This window comes from Schistocerca serialis, chromosome 2 (genome assembly GCF_023864345.2).
Source record: "Schistocerca serialis cubense isolate TAMUIC-IGC-003099 chromosome 2, iqSchSeri2.2, whole genome shotgun sequence".
In the NCBI taxonomy this organism is placed as follows: domain Eukaryota; kingdom Metazoa; phylum Arthropoda; class Insecta; order Orthoptera; family Acrididae; genus Schistocerca; species Schistocerca serialis.
The window spans coordinates 774,533,752-774,555,339 of record NC_064639.1 but is presented as its reverse complement, the minus strand read 5'-3'; the positions used below and the strand labels follow the sequence as shown (position 1 = coordinate 774,555,339).

General features: G+C 39.2%; 1 protein-coding gene across 1 annotated transcript in view; it reads right to left on the bottom strand.

Annotated features, from left to right (window-relative positions):
* Positions 1–1,442: 1,442 nt before the first annotated feature.
* LOC126457995 (aurora kinase B-like) overlaps positions 1,443–21,588 on the bottom strand; it is a 58,422-nt gene continuing 38,276 nt past the window's right edge. The window contains exon 7 of the mRNA XM_050094762.1: positions 1,443–1,710. Coding sequence (XP_049950719.1) covers positions 1,624–1,710 — 87 coding nt within the window. The 3' untranslated portion in view covers positions 1,443–1,623. The remainder of the gene's footprint in view (positions 1,711–21,588) is intronic.

The window sequence follows — 21,588 nt, the reverse complement described above, 5'->3', positions numbered from 1 at the left end:
TCATTTTGATGGTTATGGTACATACTTCTTTATACTGCCCTATCCAGCCTGTCAACATATCACAAAAATTGTTCAATACAATTTCAGGTCCATGTACTAAATCCCACTACAATCTTTCCAGTAATCTTCTTTTGAGTGCACCAATCAATGTTATTTCGACAAATGGTTTATCAAGGTATGTTAATTTCTCAAGTTGATTCTTACAAAAATATCTTTCAGACCGCCGTCCCTATTCTTATAATTAGGACCATTCAAAAATTCCCTTTCGATTCTCCCTTGTTCAGCTTCTGACCAAAATTTATCTAAAAAACTTTTTTTGAAACATATATTTTCTACTGACTTAAATTTACCCAAGACAGAGCTTCACCTTCAAGACATCTTCTAACAAATTTAATTTTCTGATTGTCACTCATGCCTGACAAAATTGGTGCATTCCAAGATGCTGTGTCAAGATTTCGTGACAACATCCAACTGAAATGTTACATTCTTCTGCAGCCTTTAATTGGTGCACACAATTTCACTGATCTTCCTGACATGATCATCATCAGCAGACGTCTAAGGGCATCCTGAATGAGCGTCATCTTTAAATTCCTTGCGGCCATTTTTTAACTGTATGAACCATTCGTAACACCGAATATGCCTTAAGCCCTCATCTCTGTACACTTCGTGCATCATTTAGTGTGTCCCAATAAAAGTTCTCAAGTTTTGCGTAAAGTTTAATGCAGACACGTTGCGACTATAAATCTGCCACATCGAAATTCGCTAACTGTGCAACAATGTTCTACGCAAAACAGTGATGAACAATAACAGACACGCAACAGTGAAACTTCTGGCAGTTACACATCAAACACAAGAATGTGCAGGGATGCAAACCGTATCTTGCCACAACACACCATTGGCATGAAATTATGAATGTTCCTGAGATGTTTGAACCCACCTCACATGTGCACCTCCCAGAAACATTCTCCCTTACCTCTCTCTTAATCTCATTCTGAATATTTATTGCTTACAGTATTTTTTCCTAAGTGCAGCTGGCATCCCCGTGGCACCATTGGCTGAACAGATTCCTTCTACATGACCAAGCACCTGACATTTTATTATAGCCTGTTATGCTCTGGTGCTGCCTGCTTGCCTATTAATTTTTCCTGTTATTTTAGTGAAGCTTCCCCCTCTTATTAACACTCAAGACTTAGCCGTCATTTCTACTGATGCAAGACAATGACACTTCTAAATATTGCTAATCTATTTGTTTGCAACAAGAACATTACTATCTTTGTACATAACCTTCAGTGTTCATAGTTGGTAATTATTAAGTGTTGATAGTCCACATAAACTTGTTAATGTGTTACTCTTTTGTAAATAACCCATTGTCTTTATTAGTCACCTCCACTACCAACATATCACAAATAATAACAAAAGCTCCATACAGAAAATGCACAAGATTAAAATTATTCTTTTATTGGTGTTGAGAAGTTACTTAAAATGCTATAAACATTCACAAACATATAAATCTTTCATAAAAATAAAAAAAAAATGCAGAGTATATACAAGATTCTACATGTATGATATACAACAGCTCTCTGATATGTACAGTAAAAGGAACAAATACAATTTACATTTACATTAAATGTCTTTAACATGGTTCTGTATCCAAGGATGTGTCATCACATGCTTTAATGGGAGACGCTGCTTTGGATTGCGTTGCAGGAGCTGTAAATAAAAAGAAAACTCTTTGACTCTCACTAGCAAGGAAAGGACTTTTTCAGAGTCCTCTTGGTAGACAAATCAACAGGCAGAATATACAGTCCAACTAATGAAAACAATCAAAATGCATAAATGAAAAGTTGTTTCCCATTGTTACTGTCATTCCTCTCTTCCTCCATTACACAGATGTATCAGCATTTGATGGTATTTTGGAATTACAATGTCATTGGCAAATGTCAAAGTTTTTAATTATTCTTCCTGAACTTCAACTCCTCCTCCAAATTTTTCCTCTGTTTCCTCTACTGCTTGCTCAATGAACAGATTGAACATCAGGAATAGGCTCAATTCCTATCTTACTCCCTTTTCCAAATGTTGCGCCCCTTCTATGCCCCTTGATTCGTAACGGCCATTTGATTTCTGTACAAGTTGTATACAACTTTCCACTCCCCATATTTTACCCCTGCAACTTTCTCAGTTCCGAAGAGTGTATTCTAGCTGACATTGTCAAAAATCTCTCTCCAAAAAATGCTATAAATGTAGGTTTGCCTTACTTTAATCTGTCTTCTAAGGTAAGTCACAGGCTTGTACTGCCTTGCTTGTTTCTACTTTTCTCTGGAACCCAAACTTATCATCCCCGAGGTCAACTTCTACCAATTTTTCCATTTTTCTGCAAATAATTCACACTAATACTTTGCAAACATGACTTACTAAACTAACAGTTTGGTAGTACTCACACCTGTCAGCAACTACTTTCTTTGGAATTTGAATTATTATATTTGTCATGAGGACTGATGGTATTTCACCTGTCTCGTACATCCTGCACAAGGTAGAATAGTTTTGTCGTTGCTGTTCTCCTACAGAAATCAATAACTCTCACGTAATGACCTCTACTCCTGGGGCCTTGTTTCAACTTGGGGCTTTCAGAGCTCAATCAAATTATTTTCGCATATAGTATCTCTCTTCTTCATCTATGTTCTCTTCCCTTTCTGTAATACTGCCTTCAAGTCCGTTTTCATTTTATAGCCACTTTATATACTCCTGCCTTCAGCTGTCTTTTCTTTGCTTAGTACCGGTTTTGCATCTGAGTTCTTGACACTACTGGTTGTCTTTTCTCTAAAGGCCTGTTATTTTCCTATAGCCAGTATCTAGCCTTCCCCTACTTATATATGATTATACAGCCTTGCAAGTTTCTTCTAGCCATTCCTGCTTCACCACTTAGCACTTTGTCAGTCTTATTTGTACATGTCTATATTCCCCTTTTCTGCATTTTTTCTTCTTTCATCTATTAAATTAAACATCTCCCGTGACATCCAAGGATTTCTACTAGGACTAGACTTTTTACTTATGTGATCCTTCCTGTCTTCACTATTTCATTCTCAAAGCAACCCATTTGTCTTCCACTGTATTCATTTGCTCTCACTGAAACTCAACAACCTCTGGTTCTTTTAACTTATCCAGGTCTCAAATCAATTTGCAACTTTTTTGTAGTTTCTTCAGTTTTAAACTGTAGTTCATTACCAATAAATTGTGGTCAGGGTCTACACCTGCCTCTAGATCTGTTTTAGTTTAAAATCTGGTTCCAGAATCTGTTTCTTGCCATTGTACAGGATAAGTCAGAAAGGACTTTACAGCTTGGGGATGACATGAAAATTTATTGAGATAACTTACAGAATCAGTAAAGGTGTCATTTTATAGCAAACAACCTCAGGTTTGATTCAAGCAGAGCATCAGGAACCCATTCCATCACCAGGAGTTCCAGCATAGAGCACAGGTAAAATGGCTACTTTCACTGGTGCAGAGAGTGCTCAGTGTGTTTTGGTTTCATGAAACAAACTCTGCAACAATGTTCAGAGTAAATTTTGCACAAAATACATTGCAGAACCTATATGCAGGTCTAGAATTTACTCTTGCTACAAGAACTTTGTTGGGACGAGTTGTTCACTGCGCTATGATGAATCACCGGGTCATCCGCCTGTTGATGATTCAAGTCTAACAAATTACGGAGAGCTTTGCTCGCAGTCCACAAACATCAACTTGATGTGCATCTCGCGAGACTGACATTCCGCAAAGACTGAGTGGCGAGTACTGCATACAAGTTTACATTCGAAACCATACACATTCCCAATGACACAGCACATTAGTAAGGCAGGTAAGGTTACTCATGGGCATTTCTGTGCAGAAATGTTGCATCAGATAGAGGACGAGATATTCTTGAACACAATAATCTTCAGCAATGAGTTATTTCATATCAGTGGCATGGTGAACACCCACAAGCGCAGAATATGGGGCAGTGAAAATCCACACGCAACCCTGGAACATGTTCATGACAACCCCAAAATTAATGGGTTTTGTGCCCTTAAACAAAGTATGCGGTCCTTTCTCCTTCCTTGAGAAAACTGTCACTGGTATTGTGTATCTGGATATGCTTTAAAACTTTTCAATTGCACAAACCAGTCAAGACGAGACAGACAGGATGATTTATACCAGCAAGACATTGCATCACCTTATTTCCTGAAGGAAGTTTAAGGTTTCCTCAATAATCGCTTCCCAGGCCAGTGGACTGGCCGTGAAGGGCCAACCGAATGGTCACCTCGTTCCACAGACTTGACACCATTGGATTTGTTTCTCTGGGATTTCATTGAAGGCCATGTGTGTGATCCTCCTCTACCAAACAATTTAACTGACCTGGAAAATCAAATTTACGCCGATGTTGCATAAGTTACGTTCAATTTGCTGCAACAGGTGTGGGAAGAAATTTATTACCAGTGGTCTGTTTGTCGCATCACAAAAGGTAGTCACATCAAATCAAAATTACACTTGACACTTTATGTTGTTTGGTACAAAGTGGCATCTACCAATTCTGTAACTTAGCTCAATAAATTTCTATACCACTCCCAGGCTATAAAGCCTTTGTTTCACTCTGTATTATTAATCTGAAACCTTCCAGTGTCTCTAGTCTCTTCCAAAATACAAATTTCTTTCATGAGTCTTAGTGATAATTCAATTACGTTTTATGCAAAATTCTACCAGGCAGCTTCCTCTCATTCCTTTTCCCCAGTCCATATTTACCTATTTTTCATTCTCTTCCTCTTCCTGCTATATAATTCAAGTCCCCATCACAATAATGTTTTCCTCTCCCTTAAGTATCCAAATGATTTCTTTTATCTGATCACACAGTTTTTCAACCTCTCCATCATGTTCAGAACTAGTTGGCATATGAACTACTATCATGGTGGGTGTTGGCCTTATGTATCTTGTCTAATAATGTGTTCACTATGCTGTTCTAGTGGCTTACCCACATTCTTATTTTCTTATCCATTTAACACTCTTTCCTGTATTACCCTTTTGATTTGTAATTACAGCCCTACACTCAGGCCATGTTTTGATGTTACAAGGCTGGTTCAGTCAATCATCAAGACTGTCACTCCCTGAAATTAGTGGAAGGCTGTTGCCCCTATTCAGGACCTACATGTTTGACTGCCTCTCAACAGATAGCCCTCTGCTGTGGTGGCAACTATGGCATACCTATTAAACACGAACAGTACAAAACATATTAACATGTTTAACTCACTAGTAAGAGAAGAAGCTGTGACAGATACAAGAAATGTTTGTAACTGAGTAGGATATTAATGGAGATGGTACCAATATCAGAGAAAACAATATTGCAGAAGGCTTTCAACTGCTGCTGAAGAGTAGAAAATAAGAGTCTATGACACTGGAAGTTATACAGAATTTACAGAACTGAATAAATCCATCTGAGTGTAATGAGAACACTAAATCAACCAAATCTGCCAAACAGATGCAAACAAAATGAGCACTTATTATGGTCAGTTATTATATGCCACCGGTCAGTAAGAGTGACAAAGTAACACTAAACATCTGAAGTGTTGCTTTTAATAATGTTCATCTCATCAAGTGAACTTTTCCTGAAATATTTCCAGAGGTGGAAAAAGGCAACCCATGTGTCAACAGCAAAAATCTGAGAGCCCGTAAGTTTGATATTAAAAAAAATCTGGAGATTTTGTCGAAGTGGAGCTTGTGCAATTATCTACAGAATGTCTGCATTAAACTATTCTGACTATCTGAAACCACAATATAACTGCTTTAATTCACAAGACATACATGTGTTTTTGTCAGTGGCACATGAGATTTTAACCAGAACTTTAACAGCAGACTGACTAGAGCAAGGAAGATGCTAGTTTCAGGACTGTTTATGGTGGTACAGGACATGTGCAGGGTCGTATGAATACCCTTCAAAGAACACTTTCCATATTGCCATCACAGAGGGCAATCCATTGCTCTGCTGAAATGTGGAATGCAGAGTTGCCTAAAGGGGGCCACCACTATCTCTGGCTGTCCAGCTTCCAGAGGGTCTTGTCCTGTCCAGAATGCACCTAACTTTTCAATAGCCTAGAGCACATTTCATCTAATGGCAGCCCTCAAACCACAATTTTGTTAACCCACTACTGTGCTCAACAATTTTAGTAATAGAAGCAGAGGTCACAACCTGGTCTGTGAGTATCATTGACTTAACTTGAAGACTTGCCAGCAGCTAAAAGTTCCATATAGTGATATAAACTACAGATTTTGTCTGTCAGTACAGTTGTGTTCTCTCATACTTACTTTGTCAATTTCTTAGAAATGATCCTTGTGGAAAGGAAACTGTTTTAGTCTTTTGTAATAAGTATTCACAACTTTTCCAGTATGCCAAAAGAAATTAATCTATAATTTGACACTAAGGTAGAAATTGTGCAGTGTACGTTTGGCATTTAATGCTGTTTGTTGGAGTAATCCAAAATGAAGTATGGTAAGTCACTATTGAAAGAAATTGCTGCAAGAAACGTAAACTGGTTTTCTTCGCAAGTATAATTATTTTGGATCTACTGAAGTAACTGTCAAATGCAGATATAATCAACCTTCTCAGAAAGAAGGTATATTCAACAGTCTCCGAAAGAAAGTGCAATTAAATGTTCATGTCCATTAAATGTTCATGTCCACCAGTTCACTATCAAATGAATATTTGTTACATGTTCAAGATACAGCTGCTTCATACACAACACAAACTCATTTTGGAAAATGAATCATTTGCAGCTGTAATGTATTGTTTTGCATTCAATGCTGGATCATTTGGACTAGATAGAACAATGACTTATAACTGAATTGACTGTTCTGTTATTTAAACATCATTAGTATGCTTCTAGTGATTCTTGTTTTTGGGTTAGTGAACTTGAATTATTGCGAGAGTGTTAGCATTTTGTTGGAAACTTTAAAACTATTCATTATTGTTTAGACAGAGCACACATTCTGATAGAGCTATTTTCAGCCAAATTTACAGCAGTCTGCCAATGCTTGGATAACTTTTTGAATTGCGACTGTAGATATTACATGGTTTTGAGGCGAAGAACTTGTCGAGCCATATTTGGAGGGCATTTTAACCCGGAAACTAAGTTCATTGAAGGTTGTTCAAGAGAGAGGAGAAATGCTGCAAATATGAGGGGCCTCAGGTGAATAAGGTGCAGGCGGAATAATGTCCAAACCCAATGCCTGTAGTGTTTTTTGTAGGTTTGGCAGAATGCATGCGGCCATTATTGTGGGATAGCATTACTTCATGCAGTCTTCCTAGTTGCTGTTTTTCAACTGCATCTGCAAGATGTCTTAGTTGTTGACAATAAATATCAGCAGTAATGATTACACCTCAGAGAAGCAACTCTTAGTACACCACACCATCACTTTTCCACAGATACACAACATTATCTTTTGTGGATGCACACAGGTTTTTGTACAAAGAGTTGCTGCTTTGTTTGGACTCAACCACTCCTTTCATTTCCCGTAATAATACAAGATGGAATGGTTGGTGTTGTTCAAGAACCAATTGATGACGAGTTAGCCGAGATGCACATATGGCCACCCACTGATTAATGTGATTTTGGCTTAGTGCATGCCATACCCATACACCCAATTTTTTTTAACTCCCCTTCTACATCAATATCTACATCCATACTCCGCAAGCCACCTGACGGTGAGTGGCAGAGGGTACCCTGAAGTATACTGTAACCTACTTCCATTGTTTTCGGATTGCATTTCCTTAGGATTCTTCCAATGAATCTCAGTCTGGCATCTGCTTTACCGACGAACAACTTCATATGATCATTCCATTTTAAATCACTCCTAATGCGTACTCCCAGATAATTTATGGAATAAACTGCTTCCAGTTGCCGACCTGCTATTTTGTAGCTAAATGATATGGGATCTTTCTATGTATTCGCAGCACATTACACTTGTCTACATTGAGATTCAATTGCAATTCCCTGCACCATGCGTCAATTCGTTGCAGATCCTCCTGCATTTTAGTACAATTTTCCATTGTTACAACCTCTCGATATACTACAGCACCATCTGCAAAAAGCCTCTGTGAACTTCCGATGTTATCCACAAGGTCATTTATGTATACTGTGAATAGCAACGGTCCCACGACACTCCCCTGCAGCACACCTGAAATCACTCTTACTTCGGAAGACTTCTCTCCATTGAGAATGACTTGCTGCGTTCTGTTATCTAGGAACTCTTCAATCCAATCACACAATTGGTCTGATAGTCCATATGCTCTTACTTTGTTCATTAAATGACTGTGGGGAACCGTATAGAACGCCTTGCGGAAGTCAAGAAACACGGCATCTACCTGTGAACCCCTGTCTATGGCCCTCTGAGTCTCGTGGACGAATAGCGCGAGCTGGGTTTCACATGACCGTCTTTTTCGAAACCCATGCTGATTCCTACAGAGTAGATTTCTAGTCTCCAGAAAAGACATTATACTTGAACATAATACATGTTCCAAAATTCTACAACTGATCGACATTAGAGATATAGGTCTATAGTTCTGCACATCTGTTCGATGTCCCTTCTTGAAAACGCGGATGACCTGTGCCCTTTTCCAATCCTTTGGAACGTTACGCTCTTCTACAGACCAACGGAACACCGCTGCAAGAAGGGGGGCAAGTTCCTTCGCGTACTCTGTGTAAAATCGAACTGGTAACCCATCAGGTCCAGCGGCCTTTCCTCATTTGAGCGATTTTAATTGTTTCTCTTTCCCTCTGTTCTCTATTTCGATATCTACCATTTTGTCATCTGTACGACAATCTAGAGAAGGAACTACAGTGCTGTCTTCCTCTGTGAAACAGCTTTGGAAAAAGACATTAGTATTTTGGCCTTTAGTCTGTCATCCTCTGTTTCAGTACCATTTTGGTCACAGAGTGTCTGGACATTTTGTTTTGTTCCACCTACCGCTTTGACATAAGACCAAAATTTCTTAGGATTTTCTGCCAAGTCAGTACATAGAACTTTACTTTCGAATTCATTGAACACCTCTCGCATACATTTCGCTTCGCATAATTTTTGTTTGTCTGCAAGACTTTGGCTATGTTTATGTTTGCTGTGAAGTTCCCTTTGCTTCCGCAGCAGTTTTCCAACTCGGTTGTTGTACCACGGTGGCTCTTTTCCATCTCTTACGATCTTGCTTGGCACATACTCATCTAACACATATTTTAAGATTTATTTATTTTATTTATTTATTTCATGTTCCGTGGGACCAAATTAAGGAGAAGTCTCCATGGTCATGGAACGAGTCAATACATGAAATTATAACACGATATTAGAAACAGATAAAATGAAATATAAGAAACATATTCAGGCGACAATTCGTAAGTTTAAATAAAGAAAATCAACACTGGAATTTGCTTAATTTTTTAGCTCTTCCAGGAGCTCCTCGACAGAATAGAAGGAGTGAGCCATGAGGAAACCCTTCAGTTTAGATTTAAAAGAGTTTGGGCTACTGCTAAGATTTTTGAGTTCTTGTGGTAGCTTATTGAAAATGGATGCAGCAGAATACTGCACTCCTTTCTGCACAGGAGTCAAGGAAGTGCATTCCACATGCAGATTTGATTTCTGCCTAGTATTAACTGAGTGAAAGCTGCTAACTCTTGGGAATAGGCTAATATTGCTAACAACAAACGACATTAAAGAAAATATATACTGTGAGGGCAATGTCAGAATTCCCAGACTATTGAATAGAGGTCGACAAGAAGTTGTCAAACTTACACCACATATAGCTCGAACAACCCGTTTTTGAGCCAAAAATACCCTTTTTGAATCAGAAGAATTACCCCAAAAAATAATACCATACAACGTAAGCGCATGAAAATATGCGAAGTAGACTACTTTTCGTGTTGAAGTGTTACTTATTTCAGATACTGTTCTAATGGTAAAGAAAGCAGCATTTAGTTTCTGAACAAGATCCTGGACATGGGCTTTCCACAACAGCTAACTATCTATCCGAACACCTAGAAACTTGAACTGTTCCGTCTCGCTTATAATATGCCCATTCTGTCTGATCAAAATATCAGTTTTTGTTGAATTGTGAGTTAGAAACTGTAAAAACTGAGTCTTACTGTGATTTAGCATCAAATTATTTTCCACAAGCCACGAACTTATGGGGGAAAGAAATACAGATCAAGTAGGTAAAAAGACGAGGGCTAGTAGAAATCCTTGGGTAACAGAAGAAATATTGAATTTAATTGATGAAAGGAGAAAATATAAAAATGCAGTAAATGAAGCAGGCAAAAAGGAATACAAATGTCTCAAAAATGATATCGACAGGAAGTGCAAAATGGCTAAGCAGGGATGGCTAGAGGACAAATGTAAGGATGTAGAGGCTTATCTCACTAGGGGGTAAGATAGATACTACCTACAGGAAAATTAAAGAGACCTTTGGAGAAAAGAGAACCACTTGTATGAATATCAAGAGCTCAGATGGAAACCCAGTTCTAAGCAAAGAAGGGAAAGCAGGAAGGTGGAAGGAGTGCATAGAGGGTCTATACAAGGGCGACATACTTGAGGACAATATTCTGGAAATGGAGAATTTAGATGAAGACGAAATGGGAGATACAATACTGCGTGAAGAGTTTGACAGAGCACTGAAAGACCTGAGTCAAAACAAGGCCCCGGGAGTAGACAACATTCCATTAGAACTACTGACGGTCTTGGGAGAGCCAGTCCTGACAAAACTCTACCATCTGGTGAACATGTATGAGACAGGCGAAATACCCTCAGACTTCAAGAAGAATATAATAATTGCAATCCCAAAGAAAGCAGGTGTTGACAGATGTGAAAATTACCGAACTATCAGTTTAATAAGTCACAGCTGCAAAATACTAACGCGAATTCTTTACAGACGAATGGAAAAACTAGTAGAAGCCAACCTTGGGGAAGATCAGTTTGGATTCCGTAGAAATATTCGAACACATGGGGCAATACTGACCTTACGACTTATCTTAGAAGAAACAATAAGGAAAGGCAAACCTACGTTTCTAGCATTTGTAGACTTAGAGAAAGCTTTTGACAATGTTGACTGGAATACTCTCTTTCAAATTCTGAAGGTGGCAGGGGTAAAATACAGGGAGCGAAAGGCTATTTACAATTTGTACAGAAAGCAGATGGCAGTTATAAGAGTCGAGGGACATGAAAGGGAAGCAGCGGTTGGGAAGGGAGTGAGACAGGGTTGTAGCCTCTCCCCGATGTTATTCAATCTGTATATTGACCAAGCAGTGAAGGAAACAAGGTATTAAAATCCATGGAGAAGAAATAAAAACTTTGAGGTTCGCCGATGACATTGCAATTCTGTCAGAGACAGCAAAGGACTTGGAAGAGCAGTTGAACGGAATGGACAGTGTCTTGAAAGGAGGATATACGATGAACATCAACAAAAGCAAAACGAGGATAATGGAATGTAGTCAAATTAAATCTGGTGATGCTGAGGGAATTAGATTAGGAAATGAGACACTTAAAGTAGTAAAGGAGTTTTGCTACTTGGGGAGCAAAATAACTGATGATGGGTCGAAGTAGAGAGGATATAAAAGGTGGACTGGCAATGGCAAGAAAAGCGTTTCTGAAGAAGAGAAATTTGTTAACATCGAGTATAGATTTAAGTGTCAGGAAGTCGCTTCTGAAAGTATTTGTATGGAGTGTAGCCATGTGTTGAAGTGAAACATGGATGGTAAATAGTTTAGACAGGAAGAGAATAGAAGCTTTCGAAATGTGGTGCTACAGAAGAATGCTGAAGATTAGATGGGTAGATCACATAACTAATGAGGAGGTATTGAATAGAATTGGGGAGAAGAGGAGTTTGTGGCACAACTTGACTAGAAGAAGGGATCGGTTGGTAGGACATGTTCTGAGGCATCAAGGGATCACAAATTTAGCATTGGAGGGCAGTGTGGAGGGTAAAAATCATGGAGGGTGACCAAGAGATGAATACACTAAGCAAATTCAGAAGGACGTAGGTTGCAGCAAGTACTGGGAGATGAAGAAGCTTGCACAGGATAGAGTAGCATGGAGAGCTGCATCAAACCAGTCTCAGGATTGAAGACCACAACAACAACGAACTTATTTCATGAACTACATTATTTGTTACTGTTTCGATATTACACACAAGATCCTTCACTATCAAGCTGGTGTCATCAGCAAACAGAAATATTTTTGAATCACCTGTAATACTAGAAGGCATATCATTTACATAAATAAGAAACAGCAGTGGCCCCAGCACCGACCCTTGGAGAATGCCCCACTTAACAGTGCCCCATTGGGACTGAACATCACTACCACTCTCAATATTGCGGAGAATTACCTTCTGCTTTCTGTTCTTAAAGTAAGAGGCGAACCAATTGTAAGCTACTCCCCTTACTCCATAATGGACCAACTTCTGCAGTAATATTTTGTGGTCAACACAGTCAAAAGCCTTCGTTAAATCAAAGAAAACACCTAGCGTTCGCAACCTTTTATTTAATCCGTCCAAAACCTCACAGAGAAAAGAGAATATAGCATTTTCAGTTGTTAAACCATTTCTAAAACCAAACTGAACATTTGACAGCAAATTATGTGAATTTAAATGCTCCAGTAACCTTGTATATACAACCTTCTCAATAACTTTAGCAAACACCGATGGCATAGAAATAGGTCTAAAATTGTCAACATTATCAGTGTCTCCCTTTCTATAAAGTGGCTTCATTACCGAGTACTTTAATCGGTCAGGAAACCGACCACTCCTAAAGGAAAAGTTACAGATATGGCTAAGTACTGGGCTAACATACATAGAACAATACTTCAGTATTCTGCTAGATACCCCGTCATATCCATGGGAGTTCTTTGTCTTTAGTGATTTAATTATTAACTCAATCTCCCCCTTGTCAGTATCATGGAGGAGCATTTCAGGTAACAGTCTCTGAACACTTTTTTCTAAGAGTGCTATATGATTCCCTGTTGGGACTAGGATTCTATTTAGTTCACCTGCTATATTCAGAAAGTGATTATTAAATACTGTACATATACTCGACTTATCAGTAACACGGACATTCCCACTACGCATTGATTCTATATCCTCGACCTGTCTCTGCAGACCAGCCACTTCCTTTACGACTGACCATATGGTTGTAATTTTATCCTGAGACTTAGCTATTCTATCTGCATACCACATACTTTTTGCCTTCCTAATAACTTTTTTAAGCACCTTACAATACTGTTTGTAATGGGCTGCTGCATTTAGATTTTGACTGTTTCTAACGTTTTGATATAATTGCCACTTTGTTCTACAAGATATTCTTATCCCTCTAGTCAGCCACCCAGGCTGCCTGTTTGTGCTAGTACCCTGTTTTGAACGTTCTAGCGGAAAGCAACTTTCAAAGAGCATGAGAAAAGTCTTGAGAAAAGCATTATATTTATAGTCTACTGTATCAGCGCTATAAACATCTTGCCACTCTTGTTCCTTGATAAGGTTTACAAAGGTCTCTACAGCAACTGGATCAGCTTTCCTAAACAGTTGATAACTATATTTAACATGTGTTGCAGCACAAAAATCTTTTAGACTTAAAATTTGTGCATCATGATCTGAAAGGCCATTCACCTTTTTGCTAACAGAATGCCCTTCTAGTAATGAGGACTGAACAAAAATGTTATTCTGTTCCCTTGCACTCTCGTTGGAAAGAATACAGTTTGCATAAGATTATATGAATTAAGGTGGTCTACCAGCATCCTTTTCCTTGCACAATCACTTACACAATTAATATTGAAGTCACCACATATAACTAACTTTTTGTATTTCCTATAAAGTTAACCAAGAACCTCCTCTAGCTTTAGCAAAAATGTTGTGAAATCGGAGTCTCGGGATCTATAAATAACAACAGTTAGAAGTTTAGCTCCAGTAAATTTAACCACACCTGCACAACATTCAAACACCTTTTCAGTGCAGTACTTTGAAACATCAATTGACTCAAATGGGATGCCGTTTTTCACATACATGGCTACTCCCCCACACCGCAAAGAGCTCCTAGAAAAGCTGCCAGCCAACCTGTATCCTGGTAAAGGAAGCCTCTGAATTATCTCCTTATTTAATAAGTGTTCAGATATACCAATAATTTCAGAGTCAACATCTATAGGCAGTTCGCTAACTTTATCTCTAACACCTTCTATATTTTGATGAAATATACTAATTCCCTCATTACTCTGATACCTAAGCTTTGTCGAAAGTGGTTCCGTTGTTAGACAGACTTCCCTTAAGCAGGAATACCTATCAGCTGACTTCAATCTAAAAAAGGTGCAGCTCTAACACCCACTACTGCAGGAATTTTCCCATGAGTGATCCCACCCACCCCACCTATGCTGTCACCTATAAGCTTTCCCAACCTCCCCTTCCCATACCTGTTGAGGTGCAGGCCATGTCTAGTGAAACCTGTCCTGCTGATAGACTCCACCGACACCACTGAAATGTGACCCATGCTTTCTGTCATCAGCGCACCCCCAAGTCTCATGTTATTACGCCTGACAGCTGTATTAAGATGAGGCTGATCGTGACGCTGAAACAGTTCCACGAAATGCACATTCGTGTTGCCAGTCTGAGTGGCTATCTTTTCCAGGTCACCATTTATGTCATACTCCCCATCCCTATCAATACTATTACCAGCCCCACCCACAATCACTACCTGATCCTCTTTAGTAAAATCCCTACATAACCCCCCTATGTTAACAGTCACCTGAGCCAATCCTGCATTAGGCTTCACAATGCTGGTGACCTGGTACTCACTCCCCAGCACTTCCTGCAACTGCTGGCCTACACCTCTGCCATGGGAACTACCTAACAGCAGAACCTTGTTCTTCCTCTTAGACTTTGCAACTGTTCTAGCCACCGGAACTACTGAGGTCTGCTGCATACTTCCTACATCTACAGCTACTAGAGATTCCTCTCCACTAGACTCTGACAATTGGTCATATCTATTGTAAACACCAATAGTAAAACTATCTGAAAATCTTCTTCTCCTAGCAGATCTCTTGTCAACAGCCAGCTCCCTTTCCCCAACCCCCTTCTCCCTCCTCATCCTATCTAGCTCCTCCTGTGCGTTTTTCAACTGCACCTGAATGGCACAGATCTTACGCTCCTGCTCCTCTATCAACTTACTCTTGCTACATAACCTGCAGTTCCAGGAGAGGATCTCACCAGAATGCTTCCCCCACTGCATTCCCCCCCAGTGAAAATACTTCGAACAAGTCTCACACAGCAATCCACTACTCACTAAACTACGGCAAAGCCCACACTTCTCACTCACGGTAAAATTTTACTTTTTCACCTAGCGAAGTGGCGCAGTGGTTAGCACACTGGACTCGCATTCGGGAGGACGACGGTTCAATCCCGCGTCCGGCCATCCTGATTTAGGTTCTCCGTGATTTCCCTAAATCGCTTCAGGCAAATGATGGGATGGTTCCTTAGAAAGGGCACGGCCGATTTCCTTCCCCATCCTTCCCTAATCCGAGCTTGTGCTCCGTCTCTAATGACCTCGTTGTCGACGGGACGTTAAACAGTAATCTCCTCTTCCTCTTCCTTTACTTTTTCTTAGTTCCGCTACTACAATAAGATTATGTTAAAAATCTGACTACAATAATCACAAACTTACTCTACAAGGGAAGTAACTACTATTATTAACAGTATTAATAAACAACAAATGTGAATATAACAAAAGACTAATACAGAAAGAGAATCAAACTTCTAATGACACAGTAACGAAGCTGAAAACAGTTACCAAAGGGTTCTTCTGAAATTATTTCACCAGAAAACACCAAGAACACCGGTTGAAGACTACTAAAGTTCCTAAATAAACCACTATACAGAAACAATTAATTAGTACTTAGCTTTCGATGCGCCGCTACAGCTGCAACTGGTCAGCACGGAATGTAAACACAGGCAAGAGGTTAAGTTGCTCGATACGAAACACTCAGAAATATCAGGTCACAACACAAGAAAGGCAGAGGTGAATAAGAAACCACTAATACGTCACTTTTATAGTAAATATTATCACAAAAACTGTTAAAATATGTATCTGAAACCTAAAAATATATAAAAACTTGGAGAGCGATCTCACACGCAGTCACTCGCTTATGACGTCACACCAAAGAGTTTTGAACTTTGTCCACTGATCCTCAACACTATCTGTACTTGAGACAAAACTTTTGTGTTGAGCCATCAGGTACTCTGTAATCTGCTTTTTGGCACTTTTGCTAAACATAAAAATCTTCCTACCTTTTTTAATATTTCTATTTACGGCTGAAATCATCAATGCAGTAACCGCTTTAGGATCGCTGATTCCCTGTTCTGCGTTAACTGTTTCAAATAGTTCGGGTCTGTTTGTCACCAGAAGGTCTAATATGTTATCGCCACGAGTCGGTTCTCTGTTTAACTGCTCAAGGTAGTTTTCAGATAAAGCACTTAAAAAGATTTCACGGGATTCTTTGTCCCTGCCAACCGTTATAAACATTTGAGTCTCCCAGTCTGTATCCGGCAAATTAAAATCTCCACCCAGAACTGTAACATGGTGGGGAAATCGACTTGAAATATTTTCCAAACTATCCTTCAGGTGCTCAGCCACAGCAGCTGCTGAGCCAGGGGGCCTATAGAGACATCCAATTATCATGTCTGAGCCTGCTTTAACAGTGACCTTCACCCAAATTATTTCACATTTAGGATCTCCATCAATTTCCTTCGATACTATTGCACTTCTTATCGCTATAAACGCGCCTCCCCCTTCACTGTCCAGCCTGTCTCTGCGGTACACATTCCAATCTGAGTTTAGGATTTCATTACTGTTTATGTCTGGTTTCAGCCAACTTTCTGTCCCTAGTACCTTCATGCAAATGTTGCATGATGGTGTGATGATTACATCGCATCATATTTGCCAGTTCTGAAGTACATTACAAAGGATCATTGTGGATTAATGTGTGTAAATTATCACCAAACCCAAAAGGTCTTTCTAAATGTAGAGAGTCCGTAATGTCAAAACAATCCTCATAATGAGAAAACCATTTTCTTGCTATAAAAAACAACTCCGTCTACAGGCCACAAGTGGTCCATCAGGACCATCGGACCACCGTATCATCCTCAAGAGGAGGATGCGGATAGGAGGGCATGGGATCAGAATACCGCTCTCCCGGTCGTTATGATGGTATTCTTGACCGAACCCTCTACTAATCGGGCGAGTAGCTCCTCAATTGGCATCATGAGGCTGAGTGCACCCCGAAAAACGGCAACAGCGCATGGCGGCCTGGATGGTCACCCATCCAAGCGCCGACCACACCCGACAGCACTTAACTTCGGTGATCTCACGGGAACTGGTGTAACCACTGCGGCAAGGCAGTTGCCTATTTTCTTGCCATGCTAAAGTGTCCAATGGCATTATCCCCATACACGGTGCTAATGTTTCTGCCTGGCTTTGCTGCTGTCACCCCCTTTATTGAACTCAAGTAGAAGAATATGCTGGAAATGTTCAGATTTCTCCACTTGTAACACCATTTTCTAGTGTCCACAGATTCACTCACTGTCTCCAAAAGACAATATGTGAACACAAATAGCAAAAGTGAACTATAAAAAGATGACAATAAATAAATAAACCCATAGCAACTGGAATACCAACTTACAAAACAAAAATTCTACAAACTTATGCACCAACCTAATAAATTCTCTAAATCATGAGCATAGTATGTGGCTGACTAATAACCCCAGTCATAAACCAATGTCTTAACACTTATGTAGGTTTGTACTTATTATACTTATCAAATGTGACATAATACCTGATAAAGACCAATTTTATTTATCATTGAAACAAGACCAGACTGGAGGGTACAACACAATGCACAGTAAAAGAATGCAATCAGTAATACGACATCTAGTAGTCACTGGAATCACTATACGGTATACTGAAGAAGGGGTCACTCAAACTCAACATTCTGTTGCTCAGCATGCCAGAGAGAACTTTTAGGTGCCCATTGTAGTAGTAGTAGTAGTAGTAGTAGCAGCAGCAGCAGCACTACTACTACTACTACTACTACTACTACTACTATTTCATGACAGCCAGGAAAACTGAGTATCTGCTATGTTTCGTGTCTGCACATGAATCCGCCATAGCATCAGGTCCAGTATTTGATCATGTGTAATAAATCCCCCCCCCCCCCCCTCCAGAGGGCAATCTGCCCCCATTTGTAATCACACGCTGACACGAACCAATTAAATCAAAAAGATGCATTGGAACTTGCATCTGCATTTCCATTTTTACAACTTAGTTTATGCAGAGAATTAGAGGCAAGTAAGAACTTCACGGACAACATTGTTATAAACTGAAATGAACAATTTCATGTGCCTCAATGGCCTTGCGCTAGTCTTCAATTTTGGCATAATCTTACTGGAGGAAAGTAGGACCTAATGTGGAATCCAAACCATGTGTCAGTCATGTCTGACAAATCTTCACATTGTTGAGAGCTGAAGGCTAGGGTAAAGGCAGACAAAAAATGCAGTGTGATTAGTATTTGAAGCCGTGACTTTTCTGTTACCTGGACTTGATTTACCAATAGACCATGAAGCCCAACAACACAAGCAGAGTATCACATTCACTTAGATAAGCAATGATCTTTCAAATTACTGTAGTCCAATGGGATTATCACATCCACAAGGAGACTACTGAATCATGGCATAACAAAAACGAGGCCCACAGCATAAACTGTCAAACCATTGTCTGCACAATGATGTTGCAGATTCCTCCCTTTTTGCTGTTAACATCCAAAGGTCTATTACTGTGAGGGCTATATTTGATTTTTCTAATCTGGCAACAGAATTTCTAACTGTACAATGGTATCAGTATTAATCATCGTAATTTATATTATTCTTTACAAGACATTGTAAATTACAAATTCTAAATTTAGTTTCCTCAAAAAGATTGACCCATTAAAATAAAATTACATTCTCTACCCTTCTCTTTCAGCTGACTGTTCTTAAGTGTTTGGATGCTACCGAATCCATATGCTTACAGTAATAATGGAGCCTTCATCAGCTGCCTGACAAATACTAATTATTTTTCCATGACATTTGTTCATGAAACCTGTCAATGGAAACACAAACACATGCCTACAATTCCTATTATCCATTTCCTTTTTCACAACGACTGACCCCTGACTTTAAACATACGTTCTGGTTACTTTGCACAACAAATATCTACGTATTGTACCTTACCAGAACGGTGGAAATATTTGTTTTCTGGTGTATGAATATTATGTAGTCCATGCTACAAAATAGATGACTGATATGATATAAAATACAAGATGTTGGTTGTTTGCAGCGTACCTGTCTGTCTTATTCAAAATAGTCTCCTTGTGAGTCAATATACAACTGGAAGTGTTGGAAAAATGGTTAAAAACAATTCTGATAGTCAATAATTGGAATTGCCTTCAGACTGTTAATGTAGCCTTCTGGATATCAGAAATCTTGTCTAAACACTGTCTTTTCATAGCCACTCAGAGTTTGGGAAATGGCCAGAAGTAGCACAGAGCCAAATCCAGCAAATAAGGAGGGCAGCCAAGCACAACGATACCTTTTTTAGCCAAGAAATGGTGTACGATCTTGCTTTTGTGCACCAGAGCACTGTCATACAACAAACACTATGTTTCTTGGTTGTGGTGTTCAGGACTCACCTGATCAATCTTTGCCCACAAGAGGAGTTAGAACACCAAAGTAATAATGTTCATTACAATTTGATCTTCTGGATCAAATTCTTTATGGATAATTCCTATGGAATAAAAGAAAATTGTGAGCGGTGTCCTGACACGACTTTTCTACATTCACACTTTTTTGGTTTCGGATATTCTGGACCTTTCCATTCCAAGTTCTGGTGCTCTGTAAGTGACCCGTACTGAAAACACGATGTTTCACCACCCATTATGATGCTTGACAAGAAGTATGTGTCCCTATCAGCCAATTGTTTCATCTCTCTGCAGTGTTCCACTGTGAAATGTTTTTAATCATCCGTGAATGTGTAGGGCTCAAAGTGACAACAGATCATCTTTTTGCCCAAATTTTCGGTCACAATGCAGTGCACAGTTGTTTTAGGAATTCCAGAGAGCTCCTTAATTGTCCTGGTACATTCACAAGGTCATTTCGAAGAATTTCAGCCACTTTTTGATCATCATCTTCGACAGTCACCAATGATCCTGGAAGTCTATCGTCTTCAATGATCTATCTGCCATCACGAAATCTTGCAAACCCCTTAAAAACGTTTTTATGGCCCCCTGCTGCACTACCGTGAACGCACTGTATAATTTCAATAGTTTGTGGCATTCTTACCCATTTCAAAACAAAGCTTAATGTTGGAACATTGCTCCATTGTTCATTTCATGTCTGAGGGTGAAAACATACTGCTACCGTTTTGTTTACTATGAGCGGTCAGTGATACCAGCACTCTTCCTTTTAGAACAGCAGCTACACTAAACACTATGCTAATTGATTCCTGCGTCATATCACATATGGTAGTAGTGCGTCCGCAAATATAAAATCTGTCACCTTTTCTGTGGGACAGACTGTGTATTTTGATTGAAAAGAGGGCAACATACTTGGTAATATTTAAGAGAAACTATGCTTTCTCAAGGATTCTTTTTTTTTTTTTTTTTTTTTTTTTTTTTTTTTTTTTTTTTTTGGGCAAGTTTCAACTTTGAGGAGTCGTAGAAATGAAACCATAATTAGAAGCAAAATTTCTTTTGCACAGTTTAAAGATAATCATTTTCTATTTGCAGGGTGATTTTCATTACTTTATGATTAGTTGTTTCATTGCTGTAATGCAAAATGCACAACTCTACAATTAAACTACTGCGAGAAAGCACCGCTGTAAAACTTTAACTTTTTAGTTGCTTTGTATGTCATTACCAATGAATACTTCCCATTTTCGTCAGATTAAGAGTCTGTTAAGCAATTGCTTCAGTAGCTGCAATATACACAAGGCAGCAGTGGAGTGTAGTTGTCACACCAGCATGCTGCCATTGTTATAATGCTTGATAGGCCCCTATTCACCAGCAAAGAATGGCAACTTCGTAGTGACATTCAAATATAGAATTGCTGGATTAAGTAGTTGTTGCAATTAGGGGCAATAAAGTCGGAAATTGTGGCTGAATGTTCACTACCAACTCTAAAATTAACAATGAAAGGTAACATACATTTTAACAGCAAATGTGAAATCTATTAGTTCGAATAAATTTAGTACGAAAAAATTATGAATGGAATAAAACCTACCATAACTGCTTTTGCATGTCTGAGGCCTTCCTGCTGCTATTTCAGTCATCTAATACGATCAGCAGTAGCTCTACTGCAAAGTAGAAACAGTGGGCCCTTTGTGCACATCAGTTTTCAAGTTTGCGCACCTGACTGCCTGGATTCCTTCAGGCACTTTAGGGAACATTTCCCAGAGCAGAATGACACAGCTGTCAATTACAATTTATCTTAAAATTATTGTTCTTTGCTACCTTGTTCTTGAAAAGGGC